Consider the following 22,155-nt stretch of genomic DNA (forward strand, 5'->3'; position numbering starts at 1 on the left):
TCGGATGGCCCCGGACCTTCGGTCCTTTCGCCGCAACCTCAAAACTTTTCTCTTCCATCAGGCTGACCTGGATTGATGATGGGTTTTTTTTGAATATGTTTTAATTTTAACTGTAGTTAATTTATTTTGGGGCTGTTATTTAATTCTTTTTTTAAATTTTGTATTGTTGTTTTTTATTGTTGTAAGCCGCCCTGAGTCCTTCGGGAGATAGGGCGGCATATAAGTCCCAAAAATAAATAAATAAACATATTAAGCTAAATATAATCTCTTTGCTTCTACTTTATTTTCCATTTAAATCCACTTCTTGTGTTGATAAGCTTTGTAGCAGAGAATAATTGTAGCATCCAATAAAACTTTATTCAGTAAGTCATGGTCAAACAAACAATGATTAAGAATCATGTTAATAAAGTACTCTATAGGGGAACAAGAGCTTATACTGTACCTTTAAGAAATGTAATCAAATGTAGCTTTGGCTTTGGTTTTCTGACACTCTTACTCTGCAACAAATTTCTTGCTCACATACATCTTACAGATTAATATGAACGTAATTATTATTGTAAATTAAACGCACAGTTCTTTAAAAATATTCAACAATTATTCATGATAATAATTATGGTGCTGAATATATTGTAATTTCACAAACAAATGAATTATAATAAATTCTCCATCATTTTCAGGGATATAGAAATTAGAAAAAAGGTTCTTCAAATTAATGTTTCCTCTAATTTGCGATGTGCAGAAAAAATATTTTGTGCCTCTCCTGGTTTCTAGTCTGATTTCTTAACTACTACCCCAAACTAGATAGCCCTCTCTCTTTAATTTTTCCTATTCTTTACTTTTTCTCTGGATATTCTGAACTCAAAATTTAATGGTTACTAATGTAAACATTTACTTTTTATAATGTTAGCAGCAATCACAGATCTCATGTGACCCAAAACTCAACATATATTAATTAAATCTCTTTTAGAGGAGAAAGGGAAACTGCATAACCCTTCTTAACATACTAATAACTAGTGTGTGGTTTTTTTCTTCCAACAAAGCTTTTATCAATCAATATATCTTCAGAATGGGAAATGTTTGTTTCAGCAGTTTATGAAGGAGAGCCTACAATGTGCTTGATTTCTTCCAGAATCTTTTGCTGAACATTTGCTACATTCTTCTTTGCTGCTATAAGCAACTTATCAATCTCTTCAACAGAATAGCTCAACTTGAAAGTGGAGAATTGTTCTCTGTATTCAGCAATTTTACCTAAAAATGAGACAGAATTTAAATTTAAAAAATTGAATTAAGAGGCACAGAGTATACAGATTATCTGAATTCTAGAAGAAAATGATATTTTACTAAGAGGAATTATTACAGAGTAGCAAAAGAGAGAATGCTGGTCATCATCAGGTTCCAATCATCTTTAATCTTCCTTGGATAAAGTAAATGTTGTTTGAAAAGTATAAAATAAAATAAAAATAATTAGTGACAACAGTAGCAGTTAGGATGGTGCTACTCTTCAATGGGGCACAACATTTCAGCAGTGGCCTGACAAATCATCCCCTTTAAGATGCTTACTGAAGCAATATGCTTCCCTCATATCTGAGAGTAAGAAAGCATACTCATTTACTTTGCTTATTTATGGACTTCCATATGCTCTAATATGTAGAAAAGCCTTCCAATCAGGTACCAAAAATTGCTAAGAAATTTTTATACAGGGGTGTTCAGAGGTTTCTTCAATCCTGACAGATCTCCCAGGTAAACCAGACAACAACCATGACAAGATGAATTAATTCTGTCTTATTGCAAGACTACATTAATAGAATCTTGCTAGTCTGAAGGCACAAACTTCCGACATCCACTATTAACTACTTGATCCATTAAGGCAAGTCTTCCCAAGTCTTGCCTCTTTCTCTTGCCTCTTTTGTCTTTTTGCTTCCTAGGCAGCATCTCTTCTTTCTTTCCCCAAGGTAATTTATATATTACATTACAAGCATATTTAATTACTGGTCATGACTTCTGGGTGATCTACATAGTTTGTTTTTTTTTTTTTAAATCATTTATCTCTTTATCTCAAAGAGAAAAATCATGTGTCAAGGTATTTGACAGAAACCTAGCAAACTCTACAACTAATCAGATTGAAATTGGACTATTTTATAAGGCTATGAGGATTCCAGAGCTAGGAGCATTCATATTTCAAAAGGTCCTTACCCGGATTTTGGCCACTACCAATACAACAAAATATTTGACATTATAAAATCCTGTTTTGACTTTCTAAAGAGGGTTTAATTATGTGAAATTTTTAATAGAAAAACATAGGGAGTAAAGAAATTATACATATTAGTGATGAAAATATGCCAAAACAATATACACAAGAATTAAGAGAAATTATTTTAGCTTAAACATTAAGAGGATTCAGCAAATGTAACATATTCAATATTGTTTGCCCCCAATATTTTTTCAATTTTTTTTCAAATGATTCTCATTTCCAGGTTACCTGGACAGTTGATTTTGTTGAATAATGGGCAATGTATAATAGTTGGGGTGTGTTCTCCTCTGAAGATGTAGCAATCTGACGGATTATCTAGATCTTGTAACTCATTCTCATCTATTTTTGGAAATGGAATTGCATGTGATTCACAATATTCAGCAGCTTTTTTAATTGTCTAACCAAAGAGGAAAAGAAAAAACTGAATATAAAGAAATAGTTGCTGGCTAATTAGAATGAATATTTATAGTTATTTCTTGTGTTGCATTTAGAGTTTAGGTTCCCTAAGAATTCAACCCTGGAAAGCAGAAAACAATTTATCATGTTTCCCTTCAACATTTGTATAATAATGCCAAAACTTTATGGGAACTAGGGAACATCAGAATATGAAGAAATTGTACTGAAGGTTTTCCCATAGAAATATATATTTTTATGAAAAGAAATTATCAAGAGGTTGGTACAGTATTGCTAAGAAAATCTCAAGATGAGATTTTATAGAATAACATTCTAATTCTATCCTATCAATATTACTTTTCAAATATAATTTTAAAAACAAATAAGTTATGTCTTCCTGAATAATGGAAGTATATCCTTCACCTGAATTCTATGCATGTAAAATGGCTTCTTTATTTTAAATGAATTACCAGAAAAGGATCTCCAGCACTGAAGTCAAAGGACAGAATCAACTTCACCTGCCTCTCAGGACGCAGAACTGATGGATATGCTGTATTTATAGTGAGACCAGCATCAATCAAAGATATGATGGAATTGCTTGTGAGTTCAGGAAATTCAATATCAGCTAATCATATGAAATGAAACAGAATGTCAGTGTTCCAAACAGTGCAAATTTTCCTATGAAAGGTGTTAAGAATGAGGATGGATGTTTTTTATTGCTGATGTTTTTATGCTCACAGTACGATATATAATAAAAGGATTACAGAAAACCTTATACTACTGCTGCATACAGTTATGTTGGTCCCTGCATCTCCTGAGATATAAAAAAAATATAAATCTATAATATATGAAATACAGCCTGTAAATCATCTGTTTTTCCCCCCTAATTTGGAATCAAAGCAGACATGAATGACATGCATCAAATCATTTTGAATATCTTGATGCTTTGCATGTTTGCATTGTCTTTGCCTACAAAGGACAAGTCTTCTCTACTTTTTAAAATGATACTCAGTTCTTTAAAATAAAAATGATCTTTCACACTTATCACATATCTCATTCTTTCTAAAAAAAATTGTTATAGACAAGAACAACTCTTTATACACACACCAACAAAGGTGTTCAAATGGCTGTACGGCAAGAAACCTGACATCACTAAATATTTTAACTGAAATCTAACATCACTTGAATTGTCTGACAGTAAGTGACTGGAGAACATATGTATGTAATTGGGAGGTAGACAGAGTGCATTCTTGTAGAAGCCCTGCTGTGAGTTTGGAATGCTTAGAGCACACTCTTGCAGAAGTAGTCAATTAGATAGGAACATTCTTCTGCAAAAGAATTTTGTTTGGCAGGTACATTCCATCAAGTAAAAAGGAGGAGGATCCTAGCCCAAGGGGGAACAGCTATTATTTTTTCCCATTGGCACTACCTTAAGTAATCCTTCTTGTTTCTCTCTCCTCCCTCTCCCTTCTTGAAGAGAAATTCATGTTACATATATTGTTAGATGACATCCAGTGTAAAATTTCCCATACTGAGTATTTTCCAGTTCTTCTATAAGGACACAGGAATAAATGGCAAATGGGAAGAGATTTTGATGATATCCCCAAGATGCACTGTATATATACTGTGTTTTTAATGCAAGAGTGTGATAATTTTCTCAGTTGTGATCTTACAGTATACAAAATGACTAGTACAATAAGGATAAAAACTTACAACAATGGTATAGGAAATTATTGATGGTTCCCCATGACCAATTCAAAAGGCATAAACATGTCTTTTTCACCATTTTAAAATGCATCTTACTGCAGTCATTGGTAAACTCTAAAAGAAATAACAGTGAAAGGTAGGAATGAAAAAAAAATATAAAGAGCTGAAATGCCAGCTATTCCCCATTCATTATTTTTTTTGCCTTTGAAACCTAGACGTTGCTTTTCTAACACATGTACTAAATATTAAGAAAAAAAGAAATGGAACATGAAATATGAAAATATATGGAATATATTTATTATTTTGCCAGCCTCCCACAAAAGCATGCTTAACATCTGTTGGTTATTTCATTGCAATCTAAAGTCGGAGAAGTGAAATATTTTCATTTCTCCCAGTGATTCAGTGTAAAGCCCTATTGGAGTTCTTATGGAAAATTTTAAAAGTAGATCTGTCCAAGATGATTGCTCACTTGAAATTAATTTGCTATGACAATGAAATCTCAGTCTTCTGTCAAAACCTTTCAATGGTGTTTTGTTAAAACCTAGCTTTTTCAGAAAGCCTTTAGTGAATAAACCACTAGTGGAAGATCCAAACCATGTTTATGATCATGTACAGTATTTTTCCAATAATTATAAATCTAAGTGTGGGTTTTTTACCATGTGTCATTGTTTGCTACCTAGACCCTGTGAGGTGATTTGTACATCTATTAAAGATATAACACAAAAACATTAAAGAAGCCATATCATATGAATAACCTTTAAGATATCTTTCTCAGATGTTATTCCTTTTGCCACTCTGTAAGTTATAAAGTATCCTAATATTCTATCCCATTGATAGTTTGTGTAGCCTTTTCTATTTAAAAAAATCCATTAAATTTTGATCGCCTTAAGAGAGCCAGAGGCTCTGAAGAAGAATGAAGCAACATGACAACCACTTGCCTCCAAAATCAGCATCCAAAGTTTGGAATAATGTCATACACTTTTCTTTTTTTCTCTGTTCATCTGCAGAACTCCAGGTCTCACGCATCTCTCTGATCAACTGATAGCTTTTGCTAGAACTATAATCTTTATGGAAATGGAAGATGGAAATTTTAGCAGGAAACAAAATGCTTTTTTTTAGGCAGTAAATTGTGTGGGGTAGCAAGTACACAGAGGTAAACCAATTGAACCAATTAACAGTGTATTTCTGTTCATGCCTTCTCAAAAATATACTCTTTCACATTCAATTGGAGTCAAAGCTTAAGATGGTGTTGGAGCAGCAGTTTCCCCACTGATGATATTTGCTTTATTTTTACAAATTTTACACATTTTTACAAATAAGCTACACATCTTAATTTTATCCTATTTTATTTAATAAGCAGATTCCATGCAAGAAGTACCCTAAATTTACATTTGGTTTGGGCTTACAAGGAAGCATTTTAAGATGGCAAGCTAATTCAGTTCATCTAAATCAGCAAGACTTTTGTTTCAATGTTTTAGCATTCAGCAGAATGGACAGAAAATAATTACTAATTATTTAAACATTTAAACTTTTATGAATTTAAAAGAAAACTGGGCCAACTAAAGTTGCAATCAGATTTTTAACAGATAGTAGCAAATTTTATTCAATGGTCTTAGGTTGAGATACATTTATTTATTTTTACTCTGAAGCATTTATAAACTATTCAATGCTTAAAAATGAATTTTCTTCTAAAAAGGTAAAGGTTCCCCCCGTACATGCGTGCTAGTCGTTTCCAACTCTAGGGGCCGGTGCTCATCTCCGTTTCAAAGCCAAAGAGCCAGCACTTGTCCGAGGACGTCTCCGTGGTCATGTGGCCGGCATGACTAGATGCCAAAGGCGCACGGAACGCTGTTACCTTCCCACCATAGTGTTCCCTATTTTTCTACTTGCATTTTTACGTGCTTTCGAACTGCTAGGTTGGCAGAAGCTGGGATGAGTAACAGGCGCTCACTCTGTTACGCAGCACTCGGGATTCGACCTGCCAAACTGCCGAACATCTGATCGACAAGCTCAGCGTCCTAACCCACTGAGCCACCACGTCCCTTGTAGATGTTTCTTCTAATGGGTGGTAATTTTGGTTTCTTAGGCCTGAAGTTAATTTTAATTTTCTGGATTAGACTATTGCAATATAAATTAATTGTAGGTCAAATGACATATGAAATGTTTATATTGCATGGCACTTGCTTTTGAATATTCCTCACCCCCCACTCTGGTTCATTAAAATCTTTATTAAAGGCCTTGATATAGTCATATTTTCTTAGGGATTAGGTAGATGATGTAAAGTATATAACTCATATTTTTCTCAGGGAAATTGTCCTCTTAGAAATCTTTATTGTGCACACTCGTTGTTAAATTGTTTATCCAAAATGGAAAGTATTTGACCTGTCGTCTTCCCTTTGGAACACTATTCCCCAAGAGACCCATAAAGCTCCTACAACAATGATTTTGAAAAATCCTATAAGATTTTGTTTGCTTCTGCATTCCCATCCTGCCCCCAACCTTTGTTTTACATGGGGTTCATATTACTTACCTTTCAAGATATTTTCTAGATGATCAAGTTTATCTAGTTCTTCTTTATGTGTAGATTCCAATAACTGCAGTTCCAGGAGTGTCTGATAGCATTCATGGAGTATATTTAATTTCTTAATGTCTGTTTCTTGACAATTAAAAAGATAAGAATAACAGATTAACAGAATAGTAGAATAGTAGAGTTGGAAAGGACCTTGGAGGTTCTACTCTAATCCCCTGCTCAAAGAGGAGACCCTATACCATTCCAGATAAATCACTGTCTTCTCAAAAACCTCCATGATGGAGCACCTACAACTTCTAGAGGCAAGGTGTTTCACTGACAGGAAATTTTTCCTTAATTCTAGGTTGGATCTCTCTTTTATGAACTTCCATCCATTATTTCTTATCCTGCCCTTTTGGAGAACAGGTTGATTCCCTCTTCACTGTGACAGCTCCTCAAATATTGGAAGTATTATCAGGTCACCTCTAGCCCTTTCTTCATTAAACTAGATATACCTAGTTCCAGCAACCGTTCATTATATGCTTTAGCTCTCAGCCTCATAATCATCTTTGTTGTTCTTTTCTGCACTCTTTCTCAGAATCTCAGAATCTCTTTTGAATCATGCTGACCAAAACTGGATACAGTATCTTACCATTGCAGTACAAAGCACTTTACATGATTTTGATACTATCCCTCTATTGCTGAAGCCTAGAAATGCATTCGCTTTTTTGCAGGTGCAGCACAAGAAAACAGCAATAAAAAATCTGCCTTGTTCTAGAATCAGATAACATTTGTCTTAGGCAAGCACTTTACTTAAATAACCAAACCTTGTCTTTCACCACTCGTGAAAACAGTAATCTTGGATGAGGAATTCTTTTTCATATTTTTATTTCATAATTCCTTAACTCCCAACAAGCAATTAAGACATGAGAAATTAACATTTCTCTATGTTCAAACTATTTAATGTCACTTTTTAGTCAAAAATGGCTTTCAATTTTTCTAAAAACTGAAGGAACAAGAAACTTCAATGAACATTCCCCTTTAAACAAGAATCCAAAGGGGACTGACTGGGTATACTTAGTGAGTATACAGAATGTTCGGATTAATCGATTAAAAGTATAAATTGGTATGTTTATGTTTATGCTTTCATATCAACAAACTGTGCTTTAGAAAACTGATCTAAAGTTTTCTATACATCTGGTAATCTCTTGCTTTTTCTAATAGCATCCTTATAATTATTAGAGCCCCCTTCATGGATTACTGCCTTGTCGTGGCGAAGGGGCTTGCGTAATTCAATGAAGCTATGAGCTATGCCGTGCAGGGCCACCCAAGACGGACAGGTCATAGCTGAGAGTTCTGACAAAACGTGATCCACTGGAGAAGGAAATGGCAACCCACTCCAGTATCTTTGCCATGAAAACCCTATGGACAGTACCAAAAGGCAAAACGATATGACGCTGGAAGATGAGCCCCTCAGGTCGGAAGGCGTCCAATATGCTACTGGGGAAGAGCAGAGGGCTAGTACTAGTAGCGCCAGAAAGAATGAAGCGACTGGGCCAAAGCCGAAAGGACGCTCAGCTGTGGATATGTCTGGTGGTGAAAGGAAAGTCCGATGCTGTAAAGATTTTTTCTCCATAGGAACCTGGAATGTAAGATCCATGAATCAAGGAAAGCTGGACGTGGTCAAACAAGAGATGACAAGACTGAACATCGACATCTTAGGTATCAGCGAACTAAAATGGACAGGAATGGGTGAATTTAATTCAGATGACCATCAGGTATACTACTGTGGGCAAGAATCCCTCAGAAGAAATGGAGTAGCCTTCATAGTCAATAAAAGAGTAGGAAAATCAATACTGGGATACAATCCTCAAAATGACAGAATGATCTCAGTTCGAATCCAAGGCAAACCATTCAATATCACAGTAGTCCAAGTCTATGCCCCAACCACCAGTGCTGAAGAGGATGAAATTGACCGGTTCTATGAAGCCCTACAGCACCTTATAGAAGTAACACCAAAAAATGATGTCCTTATCATCATGGGGGATTGGAATGCTAAAGTAGGAAGCCAAAAGATAACTGGAATAACAGGCAAGTTTGGCCTTGGAGTACAAAATGAAGCAGGGCACAGGCTGATAGAATTTTGTCAAGAGAATACGATGGTCATAGCAAACACTCTTTTCCAACAACCCAAGAGACGGCTCTACACATGGACATCACCAGACGGTCAACACAGAAATCAGATTGACTATATGCTCTGCAGCCAAAGATGGAGAAGCTCTATACAGTCGGTAAAAACAAGACCAGGAGCTGACTGTGGCTCAGACCATGAGCTTCTCCTTGCAAAGTTTAGGCTTAAACTGAAGAAAGTAGGGAAAAGCACTAGGCCACTCAGGTATGAATTAAATCATATCCCTGTTGAATATACAGTAGAGGTGACAAATAGATTTAAGGAATTAGATCTGATAGACAGAGTGCCTGAAGAACTATGGACAGAGGTTCGCGACATTGTACAACAGGTAGCAACCAAAACCATCCCAAAGAAAAAGAAATGCAAGAAAGCAAAATGGCTGTCTGAGGAAGCTTTGCAAATAGCTGAGGAAAGGAGGGAAGCGAAAGGCAAGGGAGAAAAACATAGATATGCCCAATTGAATGCAGAATTCCAGAGAATAGCTAGAAGAGATAAGAATGCCTTCTTAAATGAACAGTGCAAAGAAATAAAAGAAAACAATAGAATAGGTAGGACCAGAGATCTTTTCAAGAAAATTGGAGAGATGAAGGGAACGTTCAATGCAAAAATGGGCATGATAAAGGACCAAAATGGCAGGGACCTAACAGAGGCAGAAGAGATTAAGAAGAGGTGGCAAAATTACACAGAAGAACTATACAAGAATGAGCTTAACGTCCCAGATAATCACAATGAGGTGGTCACTGACCTCGAGCCAGACATCTTAGAATGTGAGGTGAAGTGGGCCTTAGAAAAGCTGAGCAACAACAAAGCTAGTGGAGGTGACAGTATTCCAGCTGAGCTATTCAAAATCTTAAAAGACAGTGCAGTAAAAGTGCTACACTCAATTTGCCAGCAAATTTGGAAAACTCAACAGTGGCCAGAGGATTGGAAAAGATCAGTTTACATTCCAATTCCAAAGAAAGGCAGTGCCAAAGAATGTTCAAACTATCGCACCATTGCACTCATTTCTCATGCTAGTAAAGTCATGCTTAAAATCCTACAAGCTAGACTTCAGCAGTATGTGGATCGAGAACTACCAGAAGTACAGGCAGGATTTCGAAGAGGCAGAGGAACTAGAGATCAAATTGCCAACATACGCTGGATAATGGAGAAAGCTAGGGAGTTCCAGAAAAACATCTACTTCTGCTTCATTGACTATGCTAAAGCCTTTGATTGTGTGGATCATAATAAACTGTGGCAAGTTCTTAAAGAGATGGGAGTACCAGACCATCTTATTTGTCTCTTGAGAAACCTATATGCGGGTCAAGAAGCAACAGTGAGAACTGGACACGGAACCACTGATTGGTTCAAAATTGGGAAAGGAGTCCGGCAAGGCTGTATACTGTCGCCCTGCCTATTTAACTTATATGCAGAGTACATCATGAGAAAGGCAGGGCTAGATGAATCAAAAGTTGGAATTAAGATTGCCGGAAGAAATATCAACAACCTAAGATACGCAGATGATACCACTCTAATGGCAGAAAGTGAAGAAGAACTAAAGAGCCTCTTGTTGCGGGTGAAGAAGGAGAGTGCAAAACTTGGGTTGAAACTTAACATTAAGAAAACCAAGATCATGGCATCTGGCCCTCTCAATTCTTGGCAAATAGATGGGGAAGAAATGGAGGTAGTGACAGATTTTGTTTTCCTGGGCTCCAAGATCACTGCAGATGGGGACTGTAGCCAAGAAATTAAAAGACGCTTGCTCCTCGGGAGGAAAGCCATGGCAAATCTAGACAGCACACTAAAAAGCAGAGACATCACCCTGTCAACAAAAGTGCGTATAGTCAAGGCTATGGTCTTCCCAGTTGCAATGTATGGCAGTGAAAGTTGGACCATAAGAAAGGCTGAGCGCCAAAGAATTGAGGCCTTTGAACTATGGTGCTGGAGAAGACTCCTGCGAGTCCCTTGGACTGCAAGGCGATCAAACCGGTCAGTCCTAGAGGAGATCAATCCTGACTGCTCTTTAGAAGGCCAGATCCTGAAGCTAAAACTCAAATACTTTGGCCACCTAATGAGAAGGAAGGACTCACTGGAGAAGAGCCTAATGCTGGGAAAGATCGAGGGCAATAGAAGAAGGGGACGACAGAGAATGAGGTGGCTGGATGGAGTCACTGAAGCAGTAGGCGTGAGCTTAAATGGACTCCAGAAGATGGTAGAAGACAGGAAGGCCTGGAGGAATGTTGTCCATAGGGTCGCGATGGGTCGGACACGACTTCGCAGCTAACAACAACAACAATTATTAGAGCACTGTCCATTGGGTTATCACATAACATTTCGAGATTAATATTAAGCAAGATTAAGTTAAAGAGCATATATAGTACTTTTACTATGATAGAACACAGAATCTATTACTTCACTTTTACATAATTTATACATTGGGGTAGGGCAACAGAACAAAAAGAGATGAAAGCTAGTATAAAATAAAGACTATTAATCCATTATGGTGATCAGGAAGTATATCAAAATATCACCCTATTAATGAGTACAGCAACAAAAGAATGAATTTGTCATTCCTTTCGATTTTTAAGACATATACTGTATGTTGGGTTCATCCTGACAGTTCCCAAATTCTGTTTTTCTCAAGGACCTTGGGCCCATATGAGAGACCACTGTTTGTCAAAGTATGATCTGGGAACCCCTGGAGTCAAGCAGTCTGCAAAATGAAAATTAAACATTAAAGAAATAATACATATCAAAATCTCATTTTATAACCTTGAGAAGTAGTACTGGCAGTTACTGCATCAAAGTTAAATTTTAATAGAATAAATATTGATACTTTTACATACAAACAAAAGTTCTTTTGTGAACCTCCATAATTTGAAGAAATACTATTCTAAGCTAATTAGAGGCTTCTGAAAATCCAGCTAGCCATTGAATAATTGTAATTAGCTAGAAGACATTGTGGCTCAGCAACATCTAGGAGACCCTCTTGTTTCTGTTTAATCTGTGGATTTAGAAAATAATTCTTCATACAGACACATTTTGTATAATGGATAGAAGACTACTGATTTATTGATTTATTTCCTCCAGAAACCTAAATGGCACCTCTTTGATCATCAACTCATTTTTTCTTCACAAAAACTTTGTAATACAGTTTGGCTAGAGTCAATCATGAACAATTTGGTCATTTGGATAAATTCAACTTGATCACTTCAGACTTAGACTTTCACATAAATTAGACAATAAAGATGTGGGAGGGGGGGAGTGAAGGAAAGAGAAGAGCCGACTGGTTTAGCTGTTAAGACACCAGGCTAGAAACCAGGAGACTTTGTTTTTAGTCCTGCTTTAGGCACCAAAGCCATCTGGTTGACTTTGAATTCCTAGTGCAACCTGTGGATCAACATTTGCTTGATCTGAAAAACAGCAGAAAATGCTAAGGGAGAAAAGTGAAAGAAAGGGGCACATTTACTGTAAACCTTACCTAAATCTTTTGAAGTAAGGTCCTCTGATCTCTCATATTTTCCAAAATCTTTTAAAGCATCTTAAAAGATAAATGAATACATTCTTAGTTATAACAGTTCACTTTTTCTAACACAATATTGCAACATAATTTTCAACAACCAGAAACATGCTTTAGTCAATATGTTGCCAAAATGTTGGGCTTTCTCTATAATTGATTCTTTTACCCATAACACGTCCCTGGCATTTATAATAATTAGTGATATATTTGTGTAAACCTGGAAATTCTGCCACCCTAGGTACTGTACATTATACCTAGCACTGGAAATTTGCATCAGAAACAAGGAAATAGGAACCTAGAATCAACTAAATTAGTCTATTTACTACTAGAAAGGCTTTCAAGACTATTAGAGTTGACCTTGTTCACTATCTATAACTACAATAATTACAGAAAAAAAGAAGGTGTAAGAACACATCTGGAAAATCAATTGTTGGGTTTTTATATCTGGAGAATAACAATGCCTCCTTAAGTAACACCAGCTAATGCCTCCTTAAGTAACACCAGCTGCCTGCAATTAGTGCAGGTTCGCATCCCACCAGGCTCAAGGTTGACTCAGCCTTCCATCCTTCCGAGGTAGGTAAATGAGGACCCAGATTGTTGGGGGCAATTAAGCTGACTTTGTAATAATGCCGCTTGGGGGGTGTATGAAAGCCCTAATAAGCAGGCATATACATAGAATGAAGGCTACTGCTAAGCTTGTAAGCCGCCCTGAGTCTTCGGAGAAGGGCGGGATATAAATGGAATAAAAATAAATAAATAAATAAATAAACATATACAAGAAAAAAGAAGCTCAAAGTACACCAAGGTCTCCAGAGTTCAGCTCTGGGCTACATATATTCTCTTCTATTGGCAATATAGAACATATCTTCCATATCCTTGACTCCTTAGAACTGGGGTAAGCACATCTATGCTCTCCAGATATTTTGGAATTCAACATTCATAAGCCTTAGCCATATGATTACAGATAATGGAATTCATAGACTTAAAAGATTTGAAAGCTACTACCATAGGTTCTAAGGTTGCGAAGAGACAGTTGGTTCAATATATACAACTCAGCATGTACAAGGATTCTTTGTGATCTCCCCTGATTCATGGATTAATTCAATATCATACTAATCCAAGCACAAAAAAAGCAATACCTGATATAGTCTTTGAAATCTCTTGCTTGCCTCCAAGGGCACTCCCCCATAAACCTAAAAATAAGAAAAATACCCCCCCACACCATATTACAATCTAATGTTTATAAAAGTTCCATTTTTAAAAAAGAACAAAATTCCATCATATAACACAGGAAAAAAAGAAGGAAATGTAGCCATACACCATTCTTTTTTTATATCTTGGATTATTATTAATGGCTTTTGGTTATGTTCTTAAACAACTTATTCCACAGAACCCTGGATGAAATGATTTGCTTGAACTACATATATTAAATTTTCAAGACAAAAAATTCAGATGATGTACCTTGCAAATAGCAAATATTTTTTTCTTCCTTCTCTCTGATTAGCTGCCCATTTTTAAATATGCTCCCAAAGTATTTGCTGTCCACATAGGCTCCTAATCCAGGAATTCCAACCTCATGAGGGGTAAACTCAAACCAGGTACCTGAAAACATTACAGCAAAAAAATGTGAAAATTAGCATTCTAATAAAATCAGTAAAATTAGATTACATTGTCCAGACCTGGACTTTATCCAAGACTTTGATTGAGATTAAAAATAAGATTAGAACCATGATTTATTGTAAATTTGCCTATTCTTATCATGGCATCTGGATAGACTATTAACTCCCCATTTTTTTTAGACAGAATTTACTGTAGAAATACATGGGATACAGAAGAAATTAAATTTCTTTTGCAGCATGTACAGTGGCTCTGATCCAATAGTGTCACCATGTGTTTATAACTATTTTTTTTCAGATGTTCACAGAAGAACTGGAAATGACATTCAGTTGGTCACTTTGCTGTGGCTAAGATATTGCCAGTGGAAAAGTTCAACCACAAAATTATTATTGTAGAAGTTTGTTGCACTATGTGAGGCATAAATCACTAATATATTTCTGATCCTTAATAAGTGTAACCTAGTATTATTTGCAAATGTCTCATTTAGAAGCTTTGAACAATTGATTTTTAGAATTTGACATTGGTGTTTTTAACATTAGTGGTAGCAAAAAAAGTAAGAGTTATTTCTACATCAGGTAAGATCTTGTGACAGTTTTGTCTGCTAAACAGCAAAATCTGCATATATAGACAAGCATACTTGCCTACATCTTGATTCTCATAAGTTTGCTTGTTCACAGCTGCATAGATAGGATAAGGGTTTTTTCCATTCTCACAGGATCCAGCATGTTCAGATAATTTTTCTTCCTCCAACTGAAATAAATTTATTTTCATTTAATTATTTTTTTTCTTTTCAATTTAAGGGAGATATTACCTTGACTCATGACATGCAGGAAGATATGGGTGTTCTATTTTTAGATGATATTCATTACATTATATGTAATGCATTGTACTATACTTATTATACTACATTATATTTTTCATGAATATGATTTCATGAACATGACCAACATGAGGGTGAATTCCTAGGACATCAGGCGAGATCATCCAGTGGGACCCAGAGTCAGAAAAGGCTGTTCATTTGTTTTAACTATCAAAGAAATCTGAATATTGTTTTTCACCTACCTTATTTAGCAGTTTATGCACAAGAAAATAGGACCAGAAATCAGTGAGAGAGTAACATTCATCTTCTGTAGCCTCTAGAACAGCTTTCATTGCCTTATTAGAATCCCATTGGCCTTGGACAAGATTTTCAAACTGACATTTACTCAAATTCTCTATTTCTTCTGACCAATCTTCATTTTTGTATAGGGTTGGCAGGCACCTTTCGAAAGAACAGGCCAAATGTCTTTAGAATAATGGAAAAATGCATGGAGGTCACCCTCAAAGAGTTTATTTTACTTTAACAATGCTATAAAATAAGGAGTCTGAAATCTGATTTTTCATTCTGATAAGAACAAAAACTACTTTCATGTAAGAATAAAACTCTCAAAATTCTAAATATTAGAGAAAACATAAGAGTTCACTAACACTTTAGTGGTAACTGTAAGTGAAATTCTCTACTTATATAAAAAATTGGAATGGAAATATGACTTTCAAGAAGGCTTTAAAAGTTTGTTTTTAACAGACTTTTAACATTGTATATTTGTGCAACACATGCTTACATATTAACACTGGACAATCTTTTATGCATTTAATGAAGAAGCTGTATCCCCTCCAAAAAAATTCAGGTCATAAAAATATGTCAATTACTATGACACATTGCTGTCTAATTATTTGCAAGCCATATTACTAGGACAGGGGTCAGCAACCTGAAACAGTGAAAGAGCCACTCGGAACCGGTTCCCTCACAAAAGGAAAAACTGGGAGCCGCAAAAAATGTGTGCACATGCGCGTACATGCGCACATGCACAGAACAGGGTTTGACTGAAGAGTGGAGCCAAGGCGAGATATGCACTTATCCTGCATATTTGAATTGATTGGTTGAACTTTTTTAGTCCCACTTTTTTTTTTGGACTGCACATGGCAGAGGACTGGGAGCCGCAGGAGATGGCTGAAAGAGCTGCGTGCGCCTCCGGAGCCGCGGGTTGCAGACCTGTGTACTAGGAGGTCAGAATACATCAGACTTTTATTTTAATCAGCAGACATGAATACAAAAATAAAAGGAAGGCAGAAAAATTAGTATGAAATTCCACTGGTTCTTCTATTTAACACCGGCTATTTTAGCATAAGATCATAGGTGCTCTTCAGAGGTTCTTTTGTTTTAATGAAGGTAACTTCAGTGTGAAATGACACTGCCTTGTGTTTCTTTTTTTAGACAAACAAAATTAGTGTGAAATTACAAGAATAGTTCCATTTTTTTAGAAGAGAGACAGAAAAAATGGGGACAGATTGATACTGTTAATTGAAGAGCCAGTGTATATTTAGTTAATTTAAATTGGCTTCTAAAGGTTTCATCATTCTAGGTTTATACATTTTGCTAACATCTAGTATACTTCTGCATGACTTGTTAATAAAAAAAACACAATTAGCTGGATTCCTACACTAATCTAAACCATAAAAAATATTGATAAATCATTGTCACTAGTTTCATGTAATAGTCTGTGTCATAACCAACAAATCTATATTCTGAGTTAGTGTAAAAGGTTTTCTTTCTTCATCTTCAATTCTTGGACACGTCCCTCCAGTTTTCTTAGAAAGATTTTTTAGAAATTGTTTACCACTGCCTTCTTTCTAGGACTGAGAGAGAGAGAGAGAAACTAGCTCAGAGTCACTTAGCTCAATATTTCCCAACCTTTCTGGCTTTGTGGACTGGCACGGGGAGGAGGACAGGGGCCATGTGAGTGGCCAGCAAGTTCACACAGTTGTACTGCTCCATTTGTGCAAGTGGTGTGCACACATGCTCCCCTGCTGCTCGCCCACTGCTTTATGCAAGTTGGGATGCCACTCAGGCAAACAGAGCACATGCACATATGCTCGCTGCTTGCCCTGCTGCTTGTGCAAGTGGGGATTAGCACACACATGCTCACCCACAGCTTCCGCAGCTCAGTTCTGAACAGCTCATGGCCCAGAGGTTGGGGGACCTGACTTAGCTGGTTTTGTGTGTAAGGCAGCCCTAGAACTTACACTCTCCCAATGTCAAGCCTGATCCCCTGGACTTTTTACTTTTGCTAATAAAAACAGGATGATGATTGAGATTAAAGATGAACTGATGTAGTAATGTAAGCAGTAACTATTTGTTTTCATTGTCAGTAGCATAGACTTACCAGGTAGAACCTGACACCCCACCCAAGTACATGACACAGTCCAAAAGGTTATAGTTCCTCAGCTCTACTAGAGTGCCATACAGTGCAATCATAGCCCTCATAGCTCCTCCTGCTCCTAGGACAGCAATATTGGGGATGTTCTCCTAATGGGATCAAAAAGGGAAGATAAAGATCACATCTCCTATGAATTAAGCACAATTCATTATTATTATTTCATGGAACTATCCATCCAATTTATTGGATAACAGAATACCACAGGTTTGCTCTTGCCTTCTACCTAGATTTTTTTAAATGATCATCTGATTCTTTATTATTCTTTTATCAGTACTATTCAGTTCAAATCTTTTTAGTTTTCAAAATCAAACGTCAGCAAGGGGTTAAAACTTGCTGAGATTCTTATATTTAAGAATATAAGTAGGCATTTAATAGGGCTGTACTTGAAACTTGTTTAACAATGATTCAGAAAAAATGCTTCATAATAAGCATGACTGGGGCCCATTTCTCCTCTGCTGCTTGCAGCAGAGCACCTGCTCCCTCCCCAGCCCGCTTGCCTTTCCCTTGCTCCCCCTCACCCGGGTCCCACTTCTTGGGCAACACCTCCACCCAGCGGGGCTTCTCCATCTCCTGCAGTCGGGACACCACTGCCTCATTCACAACAGGTAAGCAAAAGAGTGTGTCAGGCCATCCCAGGAAGGGCAAGTGGCAGGCTAGGAGTGAGCCCTGCCTGCGCCAACTGCTTCCTCCACTTGCCTCCAATGCCAGTGTAATTCTGCTTTATCTGCATATTCTGATCACAGCTATTTTGGCTACACCCCAGGAACCTTGGCGAGATACAAAGCATTTGGTTGGAACCTGCAAGAAGATGGAGGTCCAGAAGGTCCACAGCCTTAAAGCCCCCCCCCCCGAGTAAGAGAGAGAAAGAGAAGGGAAGTGCAAGTGCCTCTCTCTGTCTCTCTCTCTCTCTCTCTCACACACACACACACAGACACTGATTGGGGGAAGAGGACTGGCAGTCCAAGGGCAGAAAGAGAAGGAGAGGGAGGGAGGGAGAAAGAGAAGGGAAGCGCAAGTGCCTCTCTCTGTCTGTCTGTCTGTCTCTGTCTCTGTCTCTGTCTCTCTCTCTCTCTCTCTCTCTCTCACACACACACACACACACACACAAAACATATTGATTGGGGGAATAGGACTGGCAGACCAAGGGCAGAAAGAGAGGGTGGAGGGAGGGAGGGAGAGGGAGAAAGAGAGGGGGGAAGAAATATATATATATATATGAATATATGTGGTTGTCCTTACTGGACTTTTAGTAAAGAACGTTTAATGAAATATTTTGATTTTTTTAAATTAAGATATGAGGTATGGGGATAATTATGCTATATTTAAAGGTGGTACGTAAGCTACTAAAATTGTTTTCACCTGTTGGGATGAAGGAGAAAGGGGTTTTTCCCCCCTCTTTCTCCTGCATAAAAATTTGTTTTCTTTGTAGCAGTTCATTGATTTCATAAATGCAACACACTATAGTTTTTTTTTATATATAGCATAAAGGTAAAAAAGGTGGCTCTTTGAGTGTTTAAGGTTGCCAACCCCTGGTCTAGGAGATGTATTTAACACTTTAAACACTGCCATAAACCTGAAAAAAGATAATTCTGGAAATACTCTAATATCAATTAAATGTGGCTTTCAAAGAGTTGGGAAATGGGAGGGTAGTGACATAGAAAGTCTTTTAAATTAAACAACAATTGCTTAAATTTTGACTTCATTAGATAAAAGATCTTCAGAGACTTTGTGGCATTTAACATGGTTTGTTACTAGTCCCTCTCAGGTAGACATATTAATGAAAACCTACCAAATCACACTGCATCCCAAGCTTAGCAAGAGCTTTTTCCACCTTTTTCTTCCGAGCAGTTATAGCTACTTCTTCACCATCTGAGAGAGATTTTGAAATTCGTACTTTGATTTTTCCCTACCAAATGCACATACACAAGAAACACAAGAAAATATATTCAACTTTACTAGCAAGTTTGACAAGGGGAATTAATACATTTTGACTCTCAAGCGAACTGATTAGCTGGATCATTGCTGTAGAGATGATCTTCCCCCAACCTACACATAAAATTCTTTCAAATAACATTGTATTAAAGCCTCCATTGTTCAGACTGGATGCCATACTTTTTATTTAGACTCCCCAATACCAAACACAATTAATAGTTCATTCTTTCCAAAGCAATTCAGACAAGAGACTCATGTACATCAATTTACATCATTTGTATAAATGTATATTTTGTTTTTAGGTCATTTTCATTAGTCTACAAATTATACAAATGCAAATAGTGTGAATTACATCAAAGACAGAAACTTGGATTTAATAAATGTCCCTTCCCTTTAATGCTCCATTATATTAAAATTTTATAATATTGGGAAGGAAGGAAATGTCTGCGTTCATTAGTGCTACTTTACTGCATCTTGTTGACAAACCTTAGTGATTTCATCTTAATGTGCAATGTTATTTTTTAAAAAAAATGTACAGCTGTGTTTTTAATTCTACTGATGTGTGAAAATAAAAGCAGCCACATTACCTTTCCAGCCACATTTGTTTCCATTTTGTATTCTAGCTTCTTTGGGTCAATATAGGGAACACGCGGTCAGTAGTAACTTTCCTCTGAATATTCGAATTTATAAATTCTGGCAAGCAAAAAAATTATTCTGTTCACAGAAGGAGCACAAGGTTTTGCTTCATGACACTGTAAGTTACAGCTCTCCCGAAAGCAGACAGTGCTGAATATTACCCCAGAATATAGTCTGGAAACTGCTGTAATATGATCCCTTCCTCATTTCTTCTCTGTGTGCCTCTTGGCTTTCTGCTGATGACTCATTCTATTCCACAAGAGGTCAGTTAATGTGGCATTTACAACGAAACTAAGGCATGGAGAAGACAGGGGTAGTTTTAGAAAGTTAAGAATAGTTTATTTGGTTGATATATTCACAGGGAATAAAATGCATTGTGCTAATAGCACCCCCCCCCGCGCGCCTCTCCTTCTCTCTCTGTCTCTCTTTTATTTCTCTGTGAAGCTTCAGATTTGGGGAAATGAAGGACTCTTGGATGGATGCTTATTTTTAAGACAAGGTGGTTGAGTATTTTTCTGTCTTAAAAGACACCCTTCCACTGTTTGATTGTTAGCTTTGTTGCCTCAGAAACTTGACCTTTTTCTCTTTCAAATTCATGCTTTACAGAAAAGAATGGCAACCTGATGTCTCAAGTGACAGGTACCCCACAAATCCCTACTATGTAGCACTTGGAACACTTTCAAAGCACAGTTGCTGAAAAACAGTTGCATTGTTTCTGTAAAATAAGGGTTAATGATGGTTGCCTGAATACTGTATTTACAGAGCCACACCTCAGGAATGTTAATGAGACACTTCAGAAGGCATCCAGGAGTGAGAAAAATTTTATAAATGCATAAGTACCACTTCTAGGGTTTTTTTATATGTGATACTTCACAAGTATCTAGCATATGCTTCATAGCCATATAGCATATCTCTTGTACTTTCAAATGAGTGTAAATTATTGGTCTAGTTTAAGTAACCTGCAAATTAAAACTGGAATGAACAATTTAAAAGGCATGCATATAGGATCATTCAGACTTTATTTAGGAGTTTCACAATATTTATTTCACAGATTAGAATGCCAATATACAAGTTGAGGCATTCAAAATAAATCCATAGTTTAACTTGAGATTTGTCTGTAAATTTTAAAATTCAGTGGGCTGAATTTGCCAACATTTTTTAATTTGAAACATCATAGAAATATTATTTTTAAATATTTAGAAAGCAAAGTACTCTTTGTCATGCACAACCATGTCTGACACTCATGAACACCCTGATTTCCCAGAATCAGTCTGAGCCACTTTTTCCCCCTAAAAAAGGCATTAGAGAAAATTGCAAATAAAGGGAAGAGAAGAGAAAGAAAAGAAAAAGGCAAACATGAATGGAAAAGGGGAGGAATGACTGAAAATCAACAAAAATAATGTTTTAAAGGCATATTGGATTGGAGACAGGTACATTCACATGGGATATAAAATAATGCCTTTATGCCTCAACATAACCACATATTTAAGTACTTTCCTATTATTTTATCCTAACCATCTGTAGCATAGTACTTCAACATTGAAGTAATTCAAGTATCTCTAAAAGTTAAAAGATACTTGATGCTGAGAAAACCTTCCATTATCTAATAATCTAAAACAGATAAATGTAATTCTTCAATATGTATTAACTGAGAAAGTTACATATTAATTAGGTTTTCATCTTCTAATAAATTAGGTGAGCACTAAAATGTCATTTTGAAAGAAATTCTGGGAGTTTATTTATTTTTATTTATTTTATAAAATTTATATTCTGCCCTTCTCCCTAAGGACTCAGGGCAGCTCACAACAATAAAAATTAAAAACATAAAATAGAAAATTTAAAAAAGAATTAAACAATAAATACAATAATTACCGTATATGACAATTTAAAAACCAGTAAAAAGCTAATTAAAACCGTAGTCAGTCCAGGCTCGATTGTTGGAACAACCACGTCTTCAGGTCACGGCGGAAGGACCGAAGGTCAGGGGTCGTCCGCAGTTCCGGGGGCAATTCATTCCAGAGGGTCGGTGCGCCCACAAAGAAGGCTCTCCCCCTGGGGGTTGCCAGCCGGCATTGCCTGGCCGATGGCACCCTGAGCAGGCGGACTCTGTGGGAGCGAACTGGGCAATGGGAGGTTGACAATGGCAGCAAGTGGTCTTGCAAG

General features: G+C 36.6%; 1 protein-coding gene across 2 annotated transcripts; it reads right to left on the reverse strand.

The window, feature by feature from the left end:
* Positions 1 to 343: 343 nt before the first annotated feature.
* Positions 344 to 20,186, reverse strand: PLA2G4C (phospholipase A2 group IVC). Of its 2 annotated transcripts, none has more exons than XR_014028435.1 (14): positions 19,944 to 20,186; positions 19,214 to 19,330; positions 17,371 to 17,513; positions 15,230 to 15,428; positions 14,809 to 14,917; positions 14,012 to 14,152; positions 13,690 to 13,743; positions 12,512 to 12,571; positions 6,882 to 7,007; positions 5,290 to 5,415; positions 4,358 to 4,465; positions 3,115 to 3,269; positions 2,480 to 2,590; positions 344 to 1,248 (listed from the first exon to the last, which is right to left on the reverse strand). XR_014028435.1 is itself a non-coding variant. In XM_081343410.1 (14 exons), exons 1-14 carry the CDS (start codon positions 19,965 to 19,967, stop codon positions 1,091 to 1,093), a joined length of 1,689 nt encoding a protein of 562 aa, XP_081199536.1. In that variant the 5' UTR covers positions 19,968 to 20,186; the 3' UTR covers positions 344 to 1,090. The 2 variants fall into 2 exon arrangements, 1 of the variants encoding a protein (XP_081199536.1); XM_081343410.1 differs by having other exon boundaries at positions 2,480 to 2,648.
* Positions 20,187 to 22,155: the final 1,969 nt, after the last annotated feature.

Source organism: Vipera berus, assembly GCF_964194415.1.
Source record: "Vipera berus genome assembly, chromosome: Z".
Classification (NCBI taxonomy): Eukaryota; Metazoa; Chordata; class Lepidosauria; order Squamata; family Viperidae; genus Vipera; species Vipera berus.